At 35.3% G+C, this 18926-nt stretch overlaps 1 protein-coding gene across 1 annotated transcript; it reads left to right on the top strand.

Annotated features, from left to right (window-relative positions):
* Positions 1 to 12718: 12718 nt before the first annotated feature.
* Positions 12719 to 18464, top strand: LOC110804645 (uncharacterized). Its single transcript, XM_056841353.1, has 11 exons — positions 12719 to 12902; positions 12989 to 16019; positions 16306 to 16465; positions 16545 to 16818; positions 16898 to 16985; positions 17081 to 17202; positions 17308 to 17386; positions 17460 to 17589; positions 17684 to 17841; positions 17931 to 18051; positions 18144 to 18464. Exons 1-11 carry the CDS (start codon positions 12719 to 12721, stop codon positions 18336 to 18338), a joined length of 4542 nt encoding a protein of 1513 aa, XP_056697331.1. The 3' UTR covers positions 18339 to 18464.
* Positions 18465 to 18926: the final 462 nt, after the last annotated feature.

Below are 18926 nucleotides of genomic sequence, written 5' to 3'. Positions count from 1 at the left end.
AATTGTTTTTCAATTAAAATTACTTTTCTACATGATATAGTTACCATTTGGATGGAATAGTTATTATTATCGGAAAGACTATATTATTATTTTTTCATAGTAACTATGCTGAAAATATAGTTACTTTACAGAACATATAGTTTCTATAATTTACTCTTTTTTGTCTGCAAGAATGAATATAATTACTCTTACTTTTGATATAGTTAATCTTTTTTATTTCAGTAATTATATGATATATAATAGTAACTATAAAATAGAAAGAGTCATAATATGATATTGAAGAATAACTATTTCTACACTATATAAATATTTACTACGGAGTACTAACTATTTCTATAGGATATAACTCATGATGAAGAAGCCAGGCCATATCCACAAGTTCTAGTAACAATTTTAAAGGTAGTTACCCAATAGCCTTTCGGCCCACATCAATTTTGAATTCCCTGAATATCAAAAGCGGAGCAGCCAAGGATTATGAGTGCTCGCCTTCTCTACTGTTGCAATTTTGCAATAGTGCCTCTTCATATTCTCGTATCCTAACCATATTTACAAGAACTTCCAGGATGCATAAATATATTGTTAATTATTGGTACAGCGGTGGAATCTCCGCGGTCGCCGAAAGAAGAATCGGAATCAACGATAATATCGTCGTTGGGAACACCACGATTGAGAGGCTCACTGACATGATCATCATCATTGTTGAATCATCGTCGTTATAAATAGGCTGGTTCTACTTGGAAGCCATGGGGGAAAAGGAGGAGAGAGAAAATGGAAGGGGTAGTGTAGAGGGAAGGGAGAGAAAGAAGCTAGGGGAAGGAGGTATGTTAGGTCACGTGAAATATTCCTGATTGTTAATTTACAGAAACACCCTGGTCCACGCTAATTTTAGCATGGACCGGGTCCATACAAGTGGGATTGTTATATTGAAGGACACCAAAAAATCATTTACCAAAATGACTTTATGCGTTCCTTTATAAAATAACCTCTATATAATATGAGTAATTTTAAAAGGATAAATTTTCACTTCTAAAAAAAAATTATCACTAAAACCTAAGTAACTTTTACTTATGTAGGAGTAACTTTAAATAATTTTATAGCAACTTTCACAATACACTTTTTTTTTGAAAGAAAAATATTTAATTATTTATTGTACACGATGTATAATTAAGAATTTGTGCTAGCCCAATTACTGTCATTTTAGATATATTTAGGTGGAAAAAAAACCTCTGAAAATTTATCTTATATACAGGGACAAATTAACAAGTTGTTGTACAAGTAATTTAAATCACACAAAGAAATTAAAGGGTGATATGCATTTTGGTATTCACAACAAAGATATAAAATGGAGTATTCTTATTGGATATGATCATAAAAATCAGACTAGGTTATATCATAATACAAAAATAAAAAAATAGTTCCATAAAATATTCAGATTAGGCCATCCAAATCAGATCAAATCAGAAAAATCAGACCAGATTAGGTAAAAATAACAAGACTAAAAGGTTGGAAAAAAAATGAAAAACCATTGAAAAATATTTTAGGCGCGAAAGAAAAGAGACACGTGGCCAACTATGATGTCTAACAGTTGTCGTTTGCCATTTTCTCCCACTCCTTTCGTGTGACTTTCAGTGAGCTACTTCTCTCTCCTCTTGCCTCTTCCTTCTCACAATCGAAAGATTCCATAGCCAAAGCGAAGCAGGATACAATATATCAGCTTATTCGTTACTCCCTCTGTCCCTTAATACTCGCACCGTTTTGATTTTTTGCACTATTCACATAATTCACTTTGACCCTATTTTATTTATAGTATATGAAAATAAATGTTAGTATATAATATATTGTTGGCTTCGTCTTAATATATATTTTCAAAATATTAATATTTTTATAAGTTTTTATAATATGTAGTTAAAGATAATGGTGGTCAAAGTTGTGCATTGACAAACGTATCCGGTCAAAACGGTTCAAGTATTAAAGGACAGAGGGAGTACTCAAGTAGGTATGTGTAAAACCCTAAACTAATACCTAAATTAGGTTATTAATTATGCCTTGAATTTTATAGAATATATATGTATGTTCTTAGTTTAAAATTGATTTTTATTCATATTCCCATGATTTTTTTAAGTATATTTTAATCATGAATGGTTTGTTTTTATTTACGTGAATTGTTGATTTCGATGAATTAGATTTTCAATTCATGAACCCTAATTGGAATCAATTTTTCAACAAATTAAAAAATTGAATTAGGGAATCTTACCTGGATTCGTATAGGAAAGTCGCAAAACCCCCCTAATTCTTCTTCTCTGCTCTGAGGAAGACGAATTTCTCTCTCTGGCTGCTCCAGGAAGTACTGTTCTGCACTTCCGCACTACAATTGTGGAAACTGCACCCCAAATTACACTTACCCACCCAAAATTTCCCTCCTATAGTCCTGTTTGGGTTCTTAGCCCCATTTCCCGTTATGTGTTACGGTTCCATTTTGTTAGGCGTAAATCTAGATGAAGTCGTGCACTACTCATCAACTCATGCTATTCTTTCTAAGCAAAATCCAAAGTACTTTTTTTTTTTTGTATATTTGTAGGTGTTTTGTGTTAGAAGAAATAACAGGAATGTTAGGAGGAGAAAGTAGCAACATTGCAAGAACAAGGGAGGAAATTATGTACTGGAAATTATCAATTATGTACTCCTGTCTTCAAAGTTAATCTTCATGCTGATTTTCGTTCTGGGATTGTAAGTAATCTGTCCTTTTCCATTAGAAAATCTTCCTTTTATTTATTTAGTTATGTGCACAAGTTTTGTTAATTGTATATTGTTGGTAATTATAATGCAATACGGACCCCTTTAACATGATAATGCTTGTGGGCCCGTTTCATTGTTATCGTGGGTATTGGTTTTTGGAGTATTGTTTAGGAGTTGCAGTTTATACCAGATTCCTTATAAATACTCCTTTATTTATTCCAATAAAATAACCTAGAGATACAGAAAAACGAAAAACCCCTAAAAATTATTATCTACGTCATTATTGTCCCATAGAGATCTGAGCAGTTCTTGAAATAATTCCAGCCTTCCAATCGGGGTACAGAGTTGGAAGGTAGCTGTGTTACCTTTGGGGAGCAATCGTCACTGAGAACCTTGTACCGGTGGTGGCGAAATACGCTTCTAGGGCAGGCGTAAAACCCGTCACAGCTTTTGAGATCAATTATTGAGTATTGTATTTCTTCCTTATTATTATTGTTAATTTCATGGTTACAACGCATTATTTCCAACAATCTAGAAGCATATTTTATTGTTGTTACCATGATTGGTACGGTCGATTTCGTGAGGATTAATTACGAGAATGCGATATATTAGAAGCGATTTTTTCGGTTGATTACTTGGATTATACGGATATATTATTAGTTGCCCAATTCCAATTACAAGTTAGAAGCAAATTTCAATTCCAGTAAAATTTGCAGAGTATGAGTTAATTCAAGAGGAGATAAATTTGGAGAAGTTGCAAAGAATAACTAGTACTGGTATACCAGAAGGTGGAAGTCTTCGAGCAACCACTTGGAAGCTTCTCTTGGATATTTACCACCTGCCCGAGATTTGTGGCAGAAGGTGTTGAGCGAGAATCGTTTTAAATATTCAAAGCTCAAAGACGAACATCTATTAAGTCCTACAGTCACGACTTTCTAGTGGAGAAAAGACTCCAAGTTTGGATGAGCATGGTGATGGACAACTCAGACGACGTGATGTATCTGATGAAGATCATCCCCTTAGCCTCGGTGAAACTAGTATCTGGCACAAATATTTTGAGAGATCGCAGAGCAAATTGACCGAGATCTAATTTCCAGAGCCAGAAAAAGAAGACTCAGGAATCAATGAGGAATATACTTCTTTAGTTCCCTAAGCTCAATCCTACAACTCCTTATGTGCAAGGGATGAATGAGGTTTTGGCACCAATAATATACTATGTATTTAGTACTGATCATGTCGAGGAAAATGCTGAGCATCCAAAAGTGGGAAACAGGGCTGGCCACGAGCAACCCGCGACACGATAAGGCTGGCCACAACCAACCCGCGGCAAAGAAGACATGCCACACCCAAGCCGTGGAGTAGGCTGCCCCATGACACAATTGTACGAGAATAAAAGCAAAAACACACTCTATAAGCATGGGTTGAAATCATTGGTTGATGATGATCAACTTCGTACATCCGACATTTGCATTCCAACAAGTTTGTGCGAAAAAAAAAGGGAAGTTCCTTGCTTTGATTTACTTTTGTAAAACTTTAACTTATTCTCATAATTTATTTTATGTGCCCTCTAATACAACAGTGGGCAATGTAAGGGTTAAAGCTAAAGTTCGAAGACTAACAAGTGTGTTAGTTGTGATTTTGTGCGTTGAACACTAACAAGGTTGTGCAGGTTCATTATTCTTGGACGCGTAGCTAATGTGAATACATGTTTGCAAAGTTAGAAATAAAAATGAGGATGCTCGTCTACTACTTTGGGGAGCACTATCATTAATAATAGTGTATCCATCATGCTTGATGTCTGGGAAGTTTCTTATCTAAACTTTATGTTGGCAAACTCTAACTTATTTACATAATATGTAGATATGTCCCCTCCTTTGATGTGTGGTACATTGTTATCTTATACTTTGTTGGTCAATGTGGGGGTGTGAGTTAATGTTTGAGGCCAATGGGCTAGTTTACTAGCTAGAAATGAGGAGTATGTTGGAAAACGAACACTTAAGCAATGATATCAATATTGTATTAAACTAATTTCATGCTATTGGTTTTATTATGTGCATGTCTGATCGATGCATATGTGTGTGTCCCTATATGTGGTTGGCTTGGATAGTGTTCATATGCCTTGTGTGAATCATATGTTGTTACGTCGTACACATGTTAAGATGAGACTAAAAATTTCTATTTTCTCAATCCAAGTTAAGAGCCAAGCTTAAACAAATGGGTCGGTAAAGGTGTATCCTAACTACATACGAGTTTGTAGAAGAGTTACTTGGTAACTACCAATTTCTTGTCCAGTGGTCATAATATTATCGCATATATGATCGTAGCATATTGTCATTAAAATCTATGTAGAAAGAGTTTCTCATAACTTGAATACGCTAACATGCTTGAAGCTCTAATATTGTATGATTGATTTATGACTTGATGATGCCTGTGATGTAAGCATACTTTGTAGGTAATCATGTATTGCAAGTAATCTCCAATTCTCCATAATTCAACGAAATGTATAATGGGAAGAGGATCAAACGAATAGGTTTGAGATGCTCATTGAGTAACAATGATGAGCCTGATATGAAGTTTATGGTCAATATCATTGGATCCTACAAGTCAAGATTCATACAATTAGAAAAAGACTATTGGATGATGGCTCATTGTGGGAGTAAGTAATTTTATCACATTTCTTTGTACTGTCATTTACTAGTTATTGTATGTGTGAGTTGCCAGGTACAATAAATTAATTGGCAAAGTGAGACACATTCGTGCAATTTAGACACGGAAAAATACAGTTATTTGTGAATGTGATACCTTCCTTAAGTATGTAAGATTAAAGAGAAAATATTCTTTAAGTAAGGTCTTGGCACGAGTTGGTGTCAAACTAGTTAAGGGGAAGGGTTTCTAAATCTATGTTGTGTTAAATTTCTACGGAAAACACTTGTTAGGATGAGCTTATGCTCTTAATGGATCTATATCCCGAATTTGGGTGGTTCTATGAGAGAACTTGATGGATTCACCGTTTTGTGTGAGGTTGAGTATTTTACTCTTAATGTATCTAGCCTTATGGTCTCCTAGAATGGGTGGTACTATAAGAAGCCTTGATAGATACACCGCTTTATAATTGGGAAGGTAAATTCTTGTTGCTCTTATGAGTCCATAGTCCTATTGTGTGGATGGTTCTTATTATTGAACTTGATGGATTTAAGATTAAAGTATCTAGCCTCATTGACTTCATTTACTAAGTAATTTCATGAGAAGACGTGATAGATACATTGTGCAATTTGCGAGGATGAACAATATGTTCTTAATATATCCATAGCTCCTTTGAGTGGTCCTAACAGAACGGACTTGATGGATATACCGACGGGTAAGGTTGGATGTTTAAAGTCCTTAATGTCTTCATATCCCTTTTGGGTGGTTTATGTGGTGAAATAAACTTGATGGGACACCTATGTGAGTAAGAGTGGATGACATCCTTCTATGAAAATCATGTTTGTTGTTTTTCTAATAATACTCACTAGAATCCAAGGGAATGTTGGCCTCGTATGACGTTTCATGCGGTCGCGGAATTTTTCAAGCTTCTAAAGGTGAAGCGTGTGGTGTTGGGTTTCTTCAATAGTCGTAGAGTTCAATCTTCGGATACTTTATTGGTTGTTGAATACCTTGCTCCACTAATGTGTTAGTTCAAGTCTTTAGACACTAACATTTATGCGCTAAACCTTTCATTTACTGCTCAGGTTTCAAGATCTCTTGTCCGTATGCATTAGTGGGGGATGGTTGGTAATTATAATGCAATACGGACCCCTTTAACATGATAATGCTTGTGGGCCCGTTTCATTGTTATCGTGGGTATTGGTTTTTGGAGTATTGTTTAGGAGTTGCAGTTTATACCAGATTCCTTATAAATACTCATTTATTTATTCTAATAAAAATACCTAGAGATACAGAAAAACGAAAAAACCCATTCTTGAAGTAATTCCAGCCTTCCAATCGGGGTACAGAGTTGGAAGGTAGCTGTGTTACCCTTGGGGAGCAATCGTCCCTGAGAACCTTGTACCGATGGTGGCGAAATACGCTTCTAGGGCAGGCGTAAAACCCGTCACAGCATTTGAGATCAATTATTGAGTATTGTATTTCTTCCTTATTATTATTGTTAATTTCATGGTTACAACGCATTATTTCCAACAATTTTGTATGTATGTTCATCTTATTGAGGAATTGAGTATTTATTTATTTAGTTTAATTTGGACCGTTATTAACTCTACATAAATTAGTCCATGATTATTTCATCTTCTCTATTCTATAAAGGAACAGCTGAGGGACATTTTGGTAATGTCACTTTTCGTGTCCCCCAATTAAAAGTCAAAAATACCCCCCCAGAGTTCTACAGTTTGTTTGCCCTACAGACCTCTATTGACTGAAAGAATTTAACGCCCAAAATGAAGAATATGGGCCCATTACCACAGAATAAAATCCCCTTTAACTCAGTTACCAAAGTTAGTGTTGATTGATGGATTAAATCAGGAAAGGAATGAAAAAAGGGAAAATAAAATATTACAATTATTACAGTTTCTAAATGAAACGAAAACCAAAAACAAGACAATTATTACAGTTTCTAAATGAAACGAAAATTATTACAAGACAAAACAAGAACAATACAGCTAAACAATTTAAATTTTTTTAACTTAATTGCAGAAACCAAAAACATCCAAAAAAACTCCATTGTAAACCAGAAGAGGCGAAAAAATTCCAGAAATCTACTGCCGCATCACTGTTCTGCCTTCTTGAAGTCGCCCACACGTAAGTACACTTTTTCGTATGAATCCTTGCAAAACAAATACTATCAGAAACAGAAATTAAACACTTTCAAAAAATAAAATCACAAATCTGTGTATGCATACAAATACAGTGTAATATTGTACGCATAACATTATAATTTTTATGTATACAAGGCTATATAAAAAATAAAATCGTAATTAAATTTGTGATTTTATGCATAAAACCAATGTTCTTTTCTAATATTGTTGCATTAATTTATTTTGCAGATTTCAACGTATAAGGTAGGTAATATTCTTGCTTTTTAATGATTTTATATTTCAATTTATGCATTTGGTTAAATAATATCATAATTTTTTAAATTTTAAATTGCAATCACATTAGAATTTAATTGGGGTTTGAAGTTCATAACGAGGTACAACAACCAAAGACATACGGTTAATTCTTAATGTTTAAAATCTGGAAGGAAAACTAAACTCCTCATCTTTCAGATCTTTGCTTTCCCAAGTCAAATCTCAGATTTTTTGCATTTCTTTTGTTAAATTTATAGTACTCTTGCCAGATGGGTTTGCATTTTTTAATTCAATTATGTAAATCAAAAAATCTGAAATAAATTATTGTTTTGCATGTTATAATTTCGGTTTTAAGTTAAATTCCAAGTTGGGTGTTAAGTTCATCAAGGCATACTATAAACAACGGCATAAGGTAGGCCCACCAAACTCTTAACAAAATATTAATATGCATTCTTGCTTTTTAATGATTTTATATTTCAATTTATGCATTTGGTTAAATAATATCATAATTTTTTAAATTTTAAATTGCAATCACATTAGAATTTAATTGGGGTTTGAAGTTCATAACGAGGTACAACAACCAAAGACATACGGTTAATTCTTAATGTTTAAAATCTGGAAGGAAAACTAAACTCCTCATCTTTCAGATCTTTGCTTTCCCAAGTCAAATCTCAGATTTTTTGCATTTCTTTTGTTAAATTTATAGTACTCTTGCCAGATGGGTTTGCATTTTTTAATTCAATTATGTAAATCAAAAAATCTGAAATAAATTATTGTTTTGCAGGTTATAATTTCGGTTTTAAGTTAAATTCCAAGTTGGGTGTTAAGTTCATCAAGGCATACTATAAACAACGGCATAAGGTAGGCCCACCAAACTCTTAACAAAATATTAATATGCATACTTTTTATTGATTTTAAATAATTATTACACATTACTTTTCATGCTTTTTTTTGAATAAGTTGTTAGTTGATTTTAAAATACCCTTCTTAATTATCATGTAAATCGGTTAAACATGTGTTCTATAAAATTAGAAATTGATTATTACATCTAGCTATAACTTATAAATAGTCTTAGGGGAAAAAATTACTTAAGGTATGCATATCCTATGCACTCAAGTATTCGATCACTGTTCCACAATTCACAAATCACAATTCACAAATCCCAATTCACAAATCCCAAATTCCACAACTCAGAATATAATCCCAACACTTAACCTCACCAAATTAAAACATCAAAAAACAGATCACTATTCCACAATCAATGTTCAGAAAATTCACAATTCATCAAATATCGCTAAAATGAAATTCAGTTCAAATCTACCAATTTTATCATAATTGTCAAACAAATTCAATTTAGTAATTGCAGTTTTAGTGTCCCATACGGAATAGACAACACCCAATAGTCTCAGAAAAAGCAAAATCAAATGAACAAATAAAACATCAACAAATAATTCACAATTCATCAAATATTTCTAAAACGACATTCAGTTCAAATCTACCAATTTGTAAGTTTATTGTCAATTACAAATATACTGAGTACTCAATTACAATTGCAAATATACTGAGTACTCAATTACAATTGCAAATCAAGCCGGAAATCTCAAATATTCCTCCACTACAAATCACGAGAAGATCGTGATAAAGTAAAATTCTCAAATTTAACAGATACAAACAACTAGACATCGATAATAGTAACAACAAATTAGACAAAACCCCAATAATGGTCAAATTCTCAAAATATCAACTTTAACAGACGAAATCCCAATAATGGTTAAATTCTCAAAACCTAACAAATTCTCAAATTAACAGATAAAAAAATTTGATGAACCCCAATAATGGTTAAATTAACGTTAAATTCAAGAAACATACAAATAATTGACAAACCAAGAATAGTAACAAAAAATCTCACCAAATTAAAACAAACTTAAATTAGGCACGCAATTTAACAGAGCATGTAAAACATAAGCTAGGTAGGGTCATTACCCAACATCGCCCATCGCCTCGCAATCGCCCAACGCCTCGCCATCGCCTCGCCCATCGCCTCGCCCATCGCCTCGCCCAGCGCCTCGCCCAGCGCCTCGCCCAGCCAGCGACCTTACCCTCCACATTGATACGACATGCAAACCAAAAAAAAATCAGTTAGTTACTCAACAATTAATCGCTAAATTAAATCCTAAATACCCATTCCAATCAGAAAAAACTTGCGCCTATTTTACAAAATACCCTTAATCTGAGTTGAATTAGTTAAATTAGCGATTTTTGGCCCAACATCTTACATAAAAGCCTTAATCTGAGTTGGGAGAGGAATAGGCGGTGATTTCATTTGCTTCAACTTCTGGATTGATTGATAGTTTCCTTCCAAACACTCTTCATACATAACCATCAATTGCACTGCCACCTATACACAACAAATCAGAAACAAAAGTCTAAATTGGAATAAACCCATTATTTCGGATACAAAATCTTAAGAATTTAAATTCAATTCAACATGGAAATTCAGCATGTAACTTGGAGAAGGTGAGAAACTAAATGAAGCACTAACCTCCTCGACGCTGCCGTCATCCGCAGTTGTATTGAAAGAATCCAAGCCTACGTTCAGCTCTTCTTCTAAATCATCTATGTATATGGGTTTGATAAACGATGAAGGAGAGAAAAGATGAAGGAGAGAAAAGATGGAGATCTGATAAACGATGAGAGAGAAGGGAGGCAACAAATGAAAATAAGTTTGACTTGGTAGAGGAACGGCGGATAACAACAACAACATCAGATAGGGTTTCTGTTGTTAAGTATGGAAAGGATTGGGCTTTGAGAACAAAATGGGCCTCTGTTTTAAACTGTACTAAAACGAAAATTTGTACCTCTATTATGGTGGTTTATAAAATAAACGGAACCAAATACGGAGTATCATCTAAAGTTCGAATACTAATACGAAAATTTAAAAAAAAAAAACACAAGTTATGTTTGACTTTCCTTTTAGTAAAAAAGCATATAAAAAAAAACATTCAAATACAATATTGAATTTAATTTAAATATAAACTTTCATTTAAGTAAAACAGAAAAGCGAAAGGAAACAACATAAAATATTTAATTTATTTTAAAATTATACGTTCGTTTTAGCAAAAAAGGAAAAAAATGCATCAAAATGAATATTTTCATTTATCCGTTTATATATTGCAACAAAATTACAATGCAAACAACTTATAGTAACCAAATTAATGTGTAGTTTTAGAGTTTCATAATGGACGAGAATGGAGATCAATGTATGCAAGATCAAAGGTCGATATGGAGGGATAAAAAAAGACAACAGAGAAAATCACTCACTCCAGAACAAAGAGATCGTCAAAATGCAAAAAGACGACTCAGCTATGCATGTGAAAACCAATCAGATGTTATAGCTACTCCTGAAAGCCAACCTCAAACTCCATGTTCGGAAGGGCTTGTGATTGTTACCAATACTCCCAACACTTTGGGAGTTAGAAGGGCTATGGCAGACATCACAAATCGTGCCCACAATGTCACGACTGGATGTGAAAGGCGTGAACGTAAGAAATCTGAACATAATCAATTCATTTTAAGTATGTAAACATGACAACTTACCTAACCAATCAAAAACATGATTTGATAATGCAGTGCAACCTATTGATGAACTTCGTTTACTCGATACTCGGGCAAATCTAGAAAATCGGTTTTTTAGTGTCGGTGAAAGTAGTGCACCCACCGTGACCATCCCAGACCCAACATCAAACTCAAGCGGCATGCCCAATAGATTCTTTTGTGTTGGCGAGAGCAGTACAACCAATGCACGTATAACATACCCTACTTCAGACGATGTGGAATTGCCGCGTTTTGTTGAGGCGGAAAATGAAATACGCATGCCTGGCATATTATTCAATGTCGGTGAAAGTCGTGCAATCGACACCAACAACATATCAAACCCCATTTCTGATGATATAAGGGTCTGGAAAGTAGGGAGAACTGGTTATAGAAATTGTGCAAGAAATTACCAAGAGAGTCAAGGGGTTCCTATATTCAGTTTGCCACCCATGAAAACATGTCCGCATTGCCAAGCACGACTTTTCCATTGTGAATCTCCTGAACTATGTTGCTTAAGTGGGAAGGTCAACTTACCTGATTTTCCATTATCCTCTGATATGCTTGATTTATATTCTGATCAATCGGAATATGGGGCTCATTTTAGGCAAAACATTCGTAAGTACAACCATGTCTTTTCATTCACTTCAATGGGAGTTCATTTAGATGACGAACTAGCAAATGCACGTCAAGGCGTTTACACATTCCGTGCACAAGGTTCAATTTACCATCGTATTGGAGGTTTTTTACCTTTGAACGAAGGAGATCGTCCTCGATTTCTTCAACTCTACATTTATGATACTGAGCATGAAAATGAAAATCGTGCAGCAGAGAATTCATCATTACGCCTCGATGTCATCGACAGAATCAAGAATATTTTGAATGCTCACAATCCTTTTGTCCACAATCTCCGTCATCTTGCTCAGCGTAGTGACTTAAGTGATTGCAAATTTGTCATCAAAGAGCAACCTACAAATAAACATCAATACTCGATGCCGACAGCTTCGCAAGTAGCAGCAGTTGTCGTTGGAGGTGATGACATTTCCAACTTGAAGGATAGGGACATCATGGTAGAGTCAGTAACTGGGCAACTAAGTTATATCAAAGACACTACCGGTTATTATGACCCACTGCAGTATCCTCTATTGTTCCCTTATGGTTCTTACGGCTGGGATTTAAACAGTCGAAGTTCCACTGGTAAGAAGTTGACATGCCGGGAATTCTATGCATACATGTTTTAGGTGCATATTTCTAATAACTCTTTTTTAAGCCTTATCCTAAAAATCATATACTTAGACCTTTATGACCAAAACAAGTATTTTGTGTTATAGATGCGACAACATCTTGATTCTCTAATCTTAAGAGGCGGTCGTCTACTGCAACAATTTGTTGTCGATAACTGTGTCAAAATGCAAGCCAATAACTTGAGGTGGATTGCACTCAACCAAGATAAGATACGTGCTGATTTGTACAAGGGTTTAGAGGATTCTTTACATGCTGGAGAGCATAACACAGGTCCATATTGATTTAAGTTAATCAATTATATTACACTCAATAATTCATACATTGTTTCACATAATTCATATAATGTCTATTTGCAGAAAATGTTGGACGACGGACCATACTACCATCTTCATTCGTTGGAAGTCCAAGAGATATGCACCAGAGGTATCAAGATGCCATGGCATTGGTTCATAAGTTCGGCAAGCCCGATATATTTCTTACAATGACATGCAATCCATCTTGGCCAGAGATACAATCAGAATTGTTGGCCGGACAAGTTCCAAACGATCGTCCAGATCTGCTGACACGAGTTTTTCATGCTAAACTTGAAGAGTTGAAAAAGGATGTTCTCGAAAGGGGCGTCCTCGGAACGGTTGTTGCTTATGTATATGTGATTGAATTCCAAAAGAGGGGTCTTCCACATGTTCATATGTTATTAATTCTTGATCAAAATGACAAGCTAACCACTCCGGATGACTTTGATAAGATTGTGAGAGCAGTGATTCCTGATAAACAACAAGAACCAAAATTGTATAAGGCAGTTCTTAAACACATGATTCATGGCCCATGTGGTGTTCTCAACCACAAATCCCCGTGTATGAAACAAGGAAGTTGTAAGAAAGGATTCCCTAAGGAATTCTCCAATGATACAAAGCAAGGCAATGACTCATATCCTCTTTACCGTCGTCCACAAGATCGTCCAGCAGTACCGTTGCGTGAGAATTCACGAGTTCGTGTAGATAATCGGTGGGTAGTCCCATATAATCCTTTTTTGCTCTTAAAGTACGATTGTCACATCAATATTGAGATATGCAGCATCATCAAGTGTGTCAAATATCTGTATAAGTACATCCATAAGGGTTCAGATAGAGTTTCAATGGAAGTTCATAACGGAGATGAGATTGCACAATATGTTGATGCACGGTGGATTTGTGCACCCGAAGCTATGTGGAAACTTTACAAATTCCCCATGACTAGAATATGTCCTGCCGTAGATCGTTTGCAGGTTCATTTGCCAAACATGCATCAAGTGAGGTTCGAAGGGAACCAGCAAATCTCAAGCGTGTTAGCGAACCCAAGAAACTCTAAGACGATGCTCACTGAATTTTTCAAGATGAATTCAGTCGATCCAAATGCAAGGAAATATCTTTATCGAGAATTTCCTGAGCATTACAGATGGTTAACGAGTTCACGTGAATGGCAGAAGAGAAAAAGTACACAACGAGTTATGGGTCGATTGTATGTAGCTTCACCATTGGAAGGAGAACGATTTTATTTGAGAATGTTACTCAATCATGTGAGGGAGCGTACATCGTTCGAACATTTAAGAACGATCAATGGCGTCACACACCCTACATTCAGGGCTGCAGCTGAAGCCCTCGGTCTAATCGAGAATGACGAAAGCATTCGTCAATGTCTTTTAGAAGCATGTTCAGTACGAATGCCATCTGCATTACGTCGGTTATTTGCAACCATATTGGTATATTGTCAACCAACTGGATTACGAGCACTCTGGGATGAGTTTTTCCCTTACATGGTTGAGGATTATCCAGCCTCAAACACAACAAGTAATTATGTTTTCCTCACTAACAAACTTTTGCAAGACATAGATAGGTTATTAAGACCACTTAGAAAAAGGATTTCTGACTACACAGAGTTGCCAAGCTTACCCGAATGTACTGATGACATTGACGAGCTTCCTTCTATCATGGAAGAGTACTTTTCTGTTCCGGTTCCAGATGAGGATTTGGCATGCGTTGGCACTCTCAATAGTGACCAACAAGTTGCATACGACACAATAATGAATGCTGTCATTTCAAAGGCTGGCTGTTCTTTCTTCGTCGATGGTCCTGGGGGCACCGGAAAAACATTTTTATACAAAGCCCTTCTTGCTACTGTAAAAAGTAGAGGCGAAATAGCTATCCCCACTGCAACATCTGGAATTGCAGCAACGTTGTTGCACCAGGGAAGAACATCACATTCGACTTTTCAGCTCCCACTTAATCCAGACAGCTCATCAACTTGCTCATTTACCAAACGTTCTAAAACTGCAATTCTCCTAAAAAATTCCGCTATTATCGTATGGGATGAGGCCCCAATGACACACAGATATCAATTTGAAGCTGTTGATCGATCACTCAAGGATTTAATGGGGAATGACTTGCCGTTTGGGGGGAAAATTATTGTGTTCGGTGGTGATTTCAGACAGGTTTTACCGGTGGTTCGAAATGGAACTAGAGCTCAAATGATTGACGCATCTTTTGTCAGGTCCCCTATGTGGAGACACATTCGTATTTTGCGTTTGAGAGAAAATATGAGATCAATTGATGATAACGGCTTTGCTAATTTCTTACTCTCTGTTGGGAACGGTAATGAACCTACTGTTTCAGATCAGATGATAAGGTTACCCACTGCCATGATTATACCAACAGTGGCAGATAGTTCGATCGAGGCTTTGATCGACCAGGTCTTTCCAAATTTAAGTGAGCACGTTGGTGATGGAAATTTTATAGTTGAAAGGGCGATCATCACACCCCTGAACGAAGACGCTGATAGAATAAATAATAAGGTTGTCGAAAAGTTTCTCGGAGAAGGAAAAACGTATTATTCGTTTGATTCTGTTCCTGAAGATAAGAGAAATTTGTATCAACAAGAGTTTTTGAATTCGATTTCTGCGTCGGGATTGCCTCCCCATGCTCTCACCCTGAAACCTGGGGTACCCTTAATGCTTTTGAGAAATATTGATCCTAAACATGGTCTTTGCAATGGAACACGGTTGCTTTGCCATTCATTAAAGGACAATTTCATTGATGCTGAGATTTTAACCGGACATTCTAGGGGGAACAGAGTGTTTTTGCCAAGAATTCCCTTGAAAACTGCTGAAGATATTAAATTGCCATTCGAGATGGTCAGAAAGCAATTTCCTGTGAAGTTGAGTTTTGCCTTGACTATCAACAAGTCTCAGGGACAAACTATTCCACATGTTGGGATATTCCTCCCTGATCATGTATTTAGCCACGGCCAGCTATATGTGGCATTATCACGAGGAATTTCAGAGAACACGACAAAGATCGTGGTAGAAAAGGGAAAGGTTCAAGGTTGTGAAGGCATATTCACTAAAAATATTGTGTACAAAGAAGTTTTGTTGTCTTATGATTAGAGATACGGAATTAAAGTATTATTTTTTATTTCCCAATTTTGTAATAAACGTTATTGTATTCTTGACATTGAGTAGTTTTTGTAATAATAATTGATTTACCATATAGCTACGGACGAATTGAGAGATGTGAATTTTATATATCGGAGTAATTAAATGTTTTCATGTACATAACTTTCTTTTCATGTGATATACCTATTCATACGTTGTGAATTTCGGTTTATGTAATTCTAATCTTATTCTGAACTAACTTTACAGGATGACAGAGTACCATTATCCAACTTTTGAGCATTTATATCCTAGCGGGGTACAACGATATGATGTACGAGCCCGACTGATTCGCAATTATGATATTTTCAACTACAACCATAAAGGAACAACCAAGCAAACATGGAAAATGATTTTTGTCGATGTTGAGGTAAATGACCTTACGCTTCATTCAAATTTTCATTGAATCTAAACTATATCATAACTTTTTCATGTGTTTCCTTTTGTAGGGTCAGGCCATACAGTGCAATATTTTCGGCCCCGCGATTGAAAAGTTTATAGGACGGTTTCAAGAGGGATTCATTTATATACTCCTTGCTGTACAAGTGATATTTGCTGAAGGGAAAAACAAAATTGTCCCCAATTGGAAACAGATGATCATCAAAGAAGAAACAAATGTGATACGTGAAGAGGAGGATGACATTTCCATACCTTCATTCCACTACAATTTGGTTCAGTTGAACCGATTAAGTTGTCACATCGACTGTACTGATAGAGTTTATGGTACTTTTGTTTGCCTTTTTTCAATATTTAGTTATCATGCATATGTCGTTTATTAATTGAAACATTGATGATGTTTTAGATGCAATGGGATTGGTCCTATACGTTTCACCGGTTGAGAATATTGGTGTGGATTCATTTAAGCGAGACGTGGCAATAATGGATACAACGTAAGTCCTCTAAATTATTAAAATGTTAATTACAAATCGAATTTACCTTTATTTCGATAAATTTGTCTTAATATTGTTTTAATTTCTACTTGCAGCTGGACTGTTATTAAATTAACACTTTGGAATGATTTTGTGCACGTTCTTGATGAAAATCTTAATCATGTTGACGTGGCACCAATCATTGTAGCATGTGGTCTGCATGTCAAGAGCTTCTATGGTACATCATCCAAATTAAATTATATAGTAAATGCTGTCTTTTTAATATGTAGTTTAAAATATAATATCCGCTGTGATAATATTTCTAATGGATAAATACAAACAGGTACATATCTTTCCACGGGATACCACACTAGGGTTTATGTTAACCCGGTTAATGAAAAAACAACATCCTTATCTACATGGTACGCACAATCTCGCCAAATACATGTACAACATAACCTTAAGTATTATGCTCACAACTTTTTTCACGTATAGGTATAAATCGGAAAAATTGGCAAAGATAAGGAGAGATTGGTTTCGTTCGTCGACTTTTTCGTTAAAGTCGTCGATTGATATTTCTAACACTCCCCGTATCCGATTATCTCAATTTCCCAGCGTGAGAAAGGTATCGTTTTTAACCTTGAAGTTTGAGTGTTGTCAACAAATTAAATACGGTATTATGTACTTAATTGTCGGACTTTGCGTCTTTTTTTTGGTAGGTTCAATACTGTCGAGTTGTTGCATATGCATGTCGCGTTGATAGTGTTGATAACATCATATATGAGGCATGCAATCGTTGCCTAAAAAAGGTTGTCATTTTTCAAGGACTACAAAAATGTCAATCTTGCAATCTCACCAACACTGTAACTATCCCAAGGTAACTATCTAAATTTTTTTTATACTTAAACACACATTATATATTGGTAAATATCTATATTAATAAATTGATTTAATTTCGTTTTATAGGTTGCTTCTTCGACTTACCATATTTGATAAAAGTGGTAATTTGAAAGTCACAATATTACACGATCTTGCACAACACCTTTTAGGTTGTTTAGCTACTGAAATAAAATCAGTACTTCAACAGGTTTCAATCTAATACTCTAACAACATAATTGTTTTAAAAATATTAGCTCATGTTGATTTTACATTTGAATATATTTTTTAACGTTCATGCAGCCTAATGGACGTAATCGAGTGATGGAAAAAGTATTTGCATGTTTCGGAAACAGAGCTTTTTCATGGGTGCTACATCCACCAATTGGAGATTTTAATCCTGAACATTCGTATACGGTTGGATATGTGTTGCATGTCGATTGGGCGGAGGAGTGCATGTGGTTAAACAAATATATTGCGAGCAAAAAAAGAAAATGATATTTACTATTTTGTATGTACTTCAATTTTGATTTTTCAATAGGATATGTTAGTTGTATCAAAATAATGTTAATTTTTTTTAATAGCTTTAAATTCGTCATGTAAGGCTACGAGTATTGTATGACCTCAATGTCGCAAAATATGGATTTTGCGAATGATTATTAGTGTCTAAAATTTGTAAAATTTCGCAAGAATCGCGTGCATGAAATAATAGACACAATAAAGTTTCTAAAATTCACGCACGCATCGCGTGCATAAAATACTAGTGTTTCATAAGGTAACTAATAATTTAGGCAAATGCTTATACTACTCTGTACTTCACAAGGGTCATGTTCATGTAACCCGAGTTTTACCGAACTTGAATTGTTATTTAGTGATTAAATTAATTGGAACTGAATTTCGGTGGTTGAGATTTGACCTGTGGTGGTTGAATTTGGCTGAAAATTCTACATCTGGAACTTTTCCGGTCAAATTTGACTACGACAAGGTAGAATTTAGGTGGATGGTATTGGTGACTGGGGCTAGGGTTGATGGAAAGAAGGTGGGGAACCTGGGCGTTGGTGTGGGGTGGCGCTTGTGCGGTCTTGA

Source organism: Spinacia oleracea, chromosome 4 (genome assembly GCF_020520425.1).
Source record: "Spinacia oleracea cultivar Varoflay chromosome 4, BTI_SOV_V1, whole genome shotgun sequence".
NCBI lineage: Eukaryota > Viridiplantae > Streptophyta > Magnoliopsida > Caryophyllales > Amaranthaceae > Spinacia > Spinacia oleracea.
The sequence above is the reverse complement of the archived record's forward strand: the minus strand, read 5'-3'. Positions and strand labels throughout refer to the sequence as shown.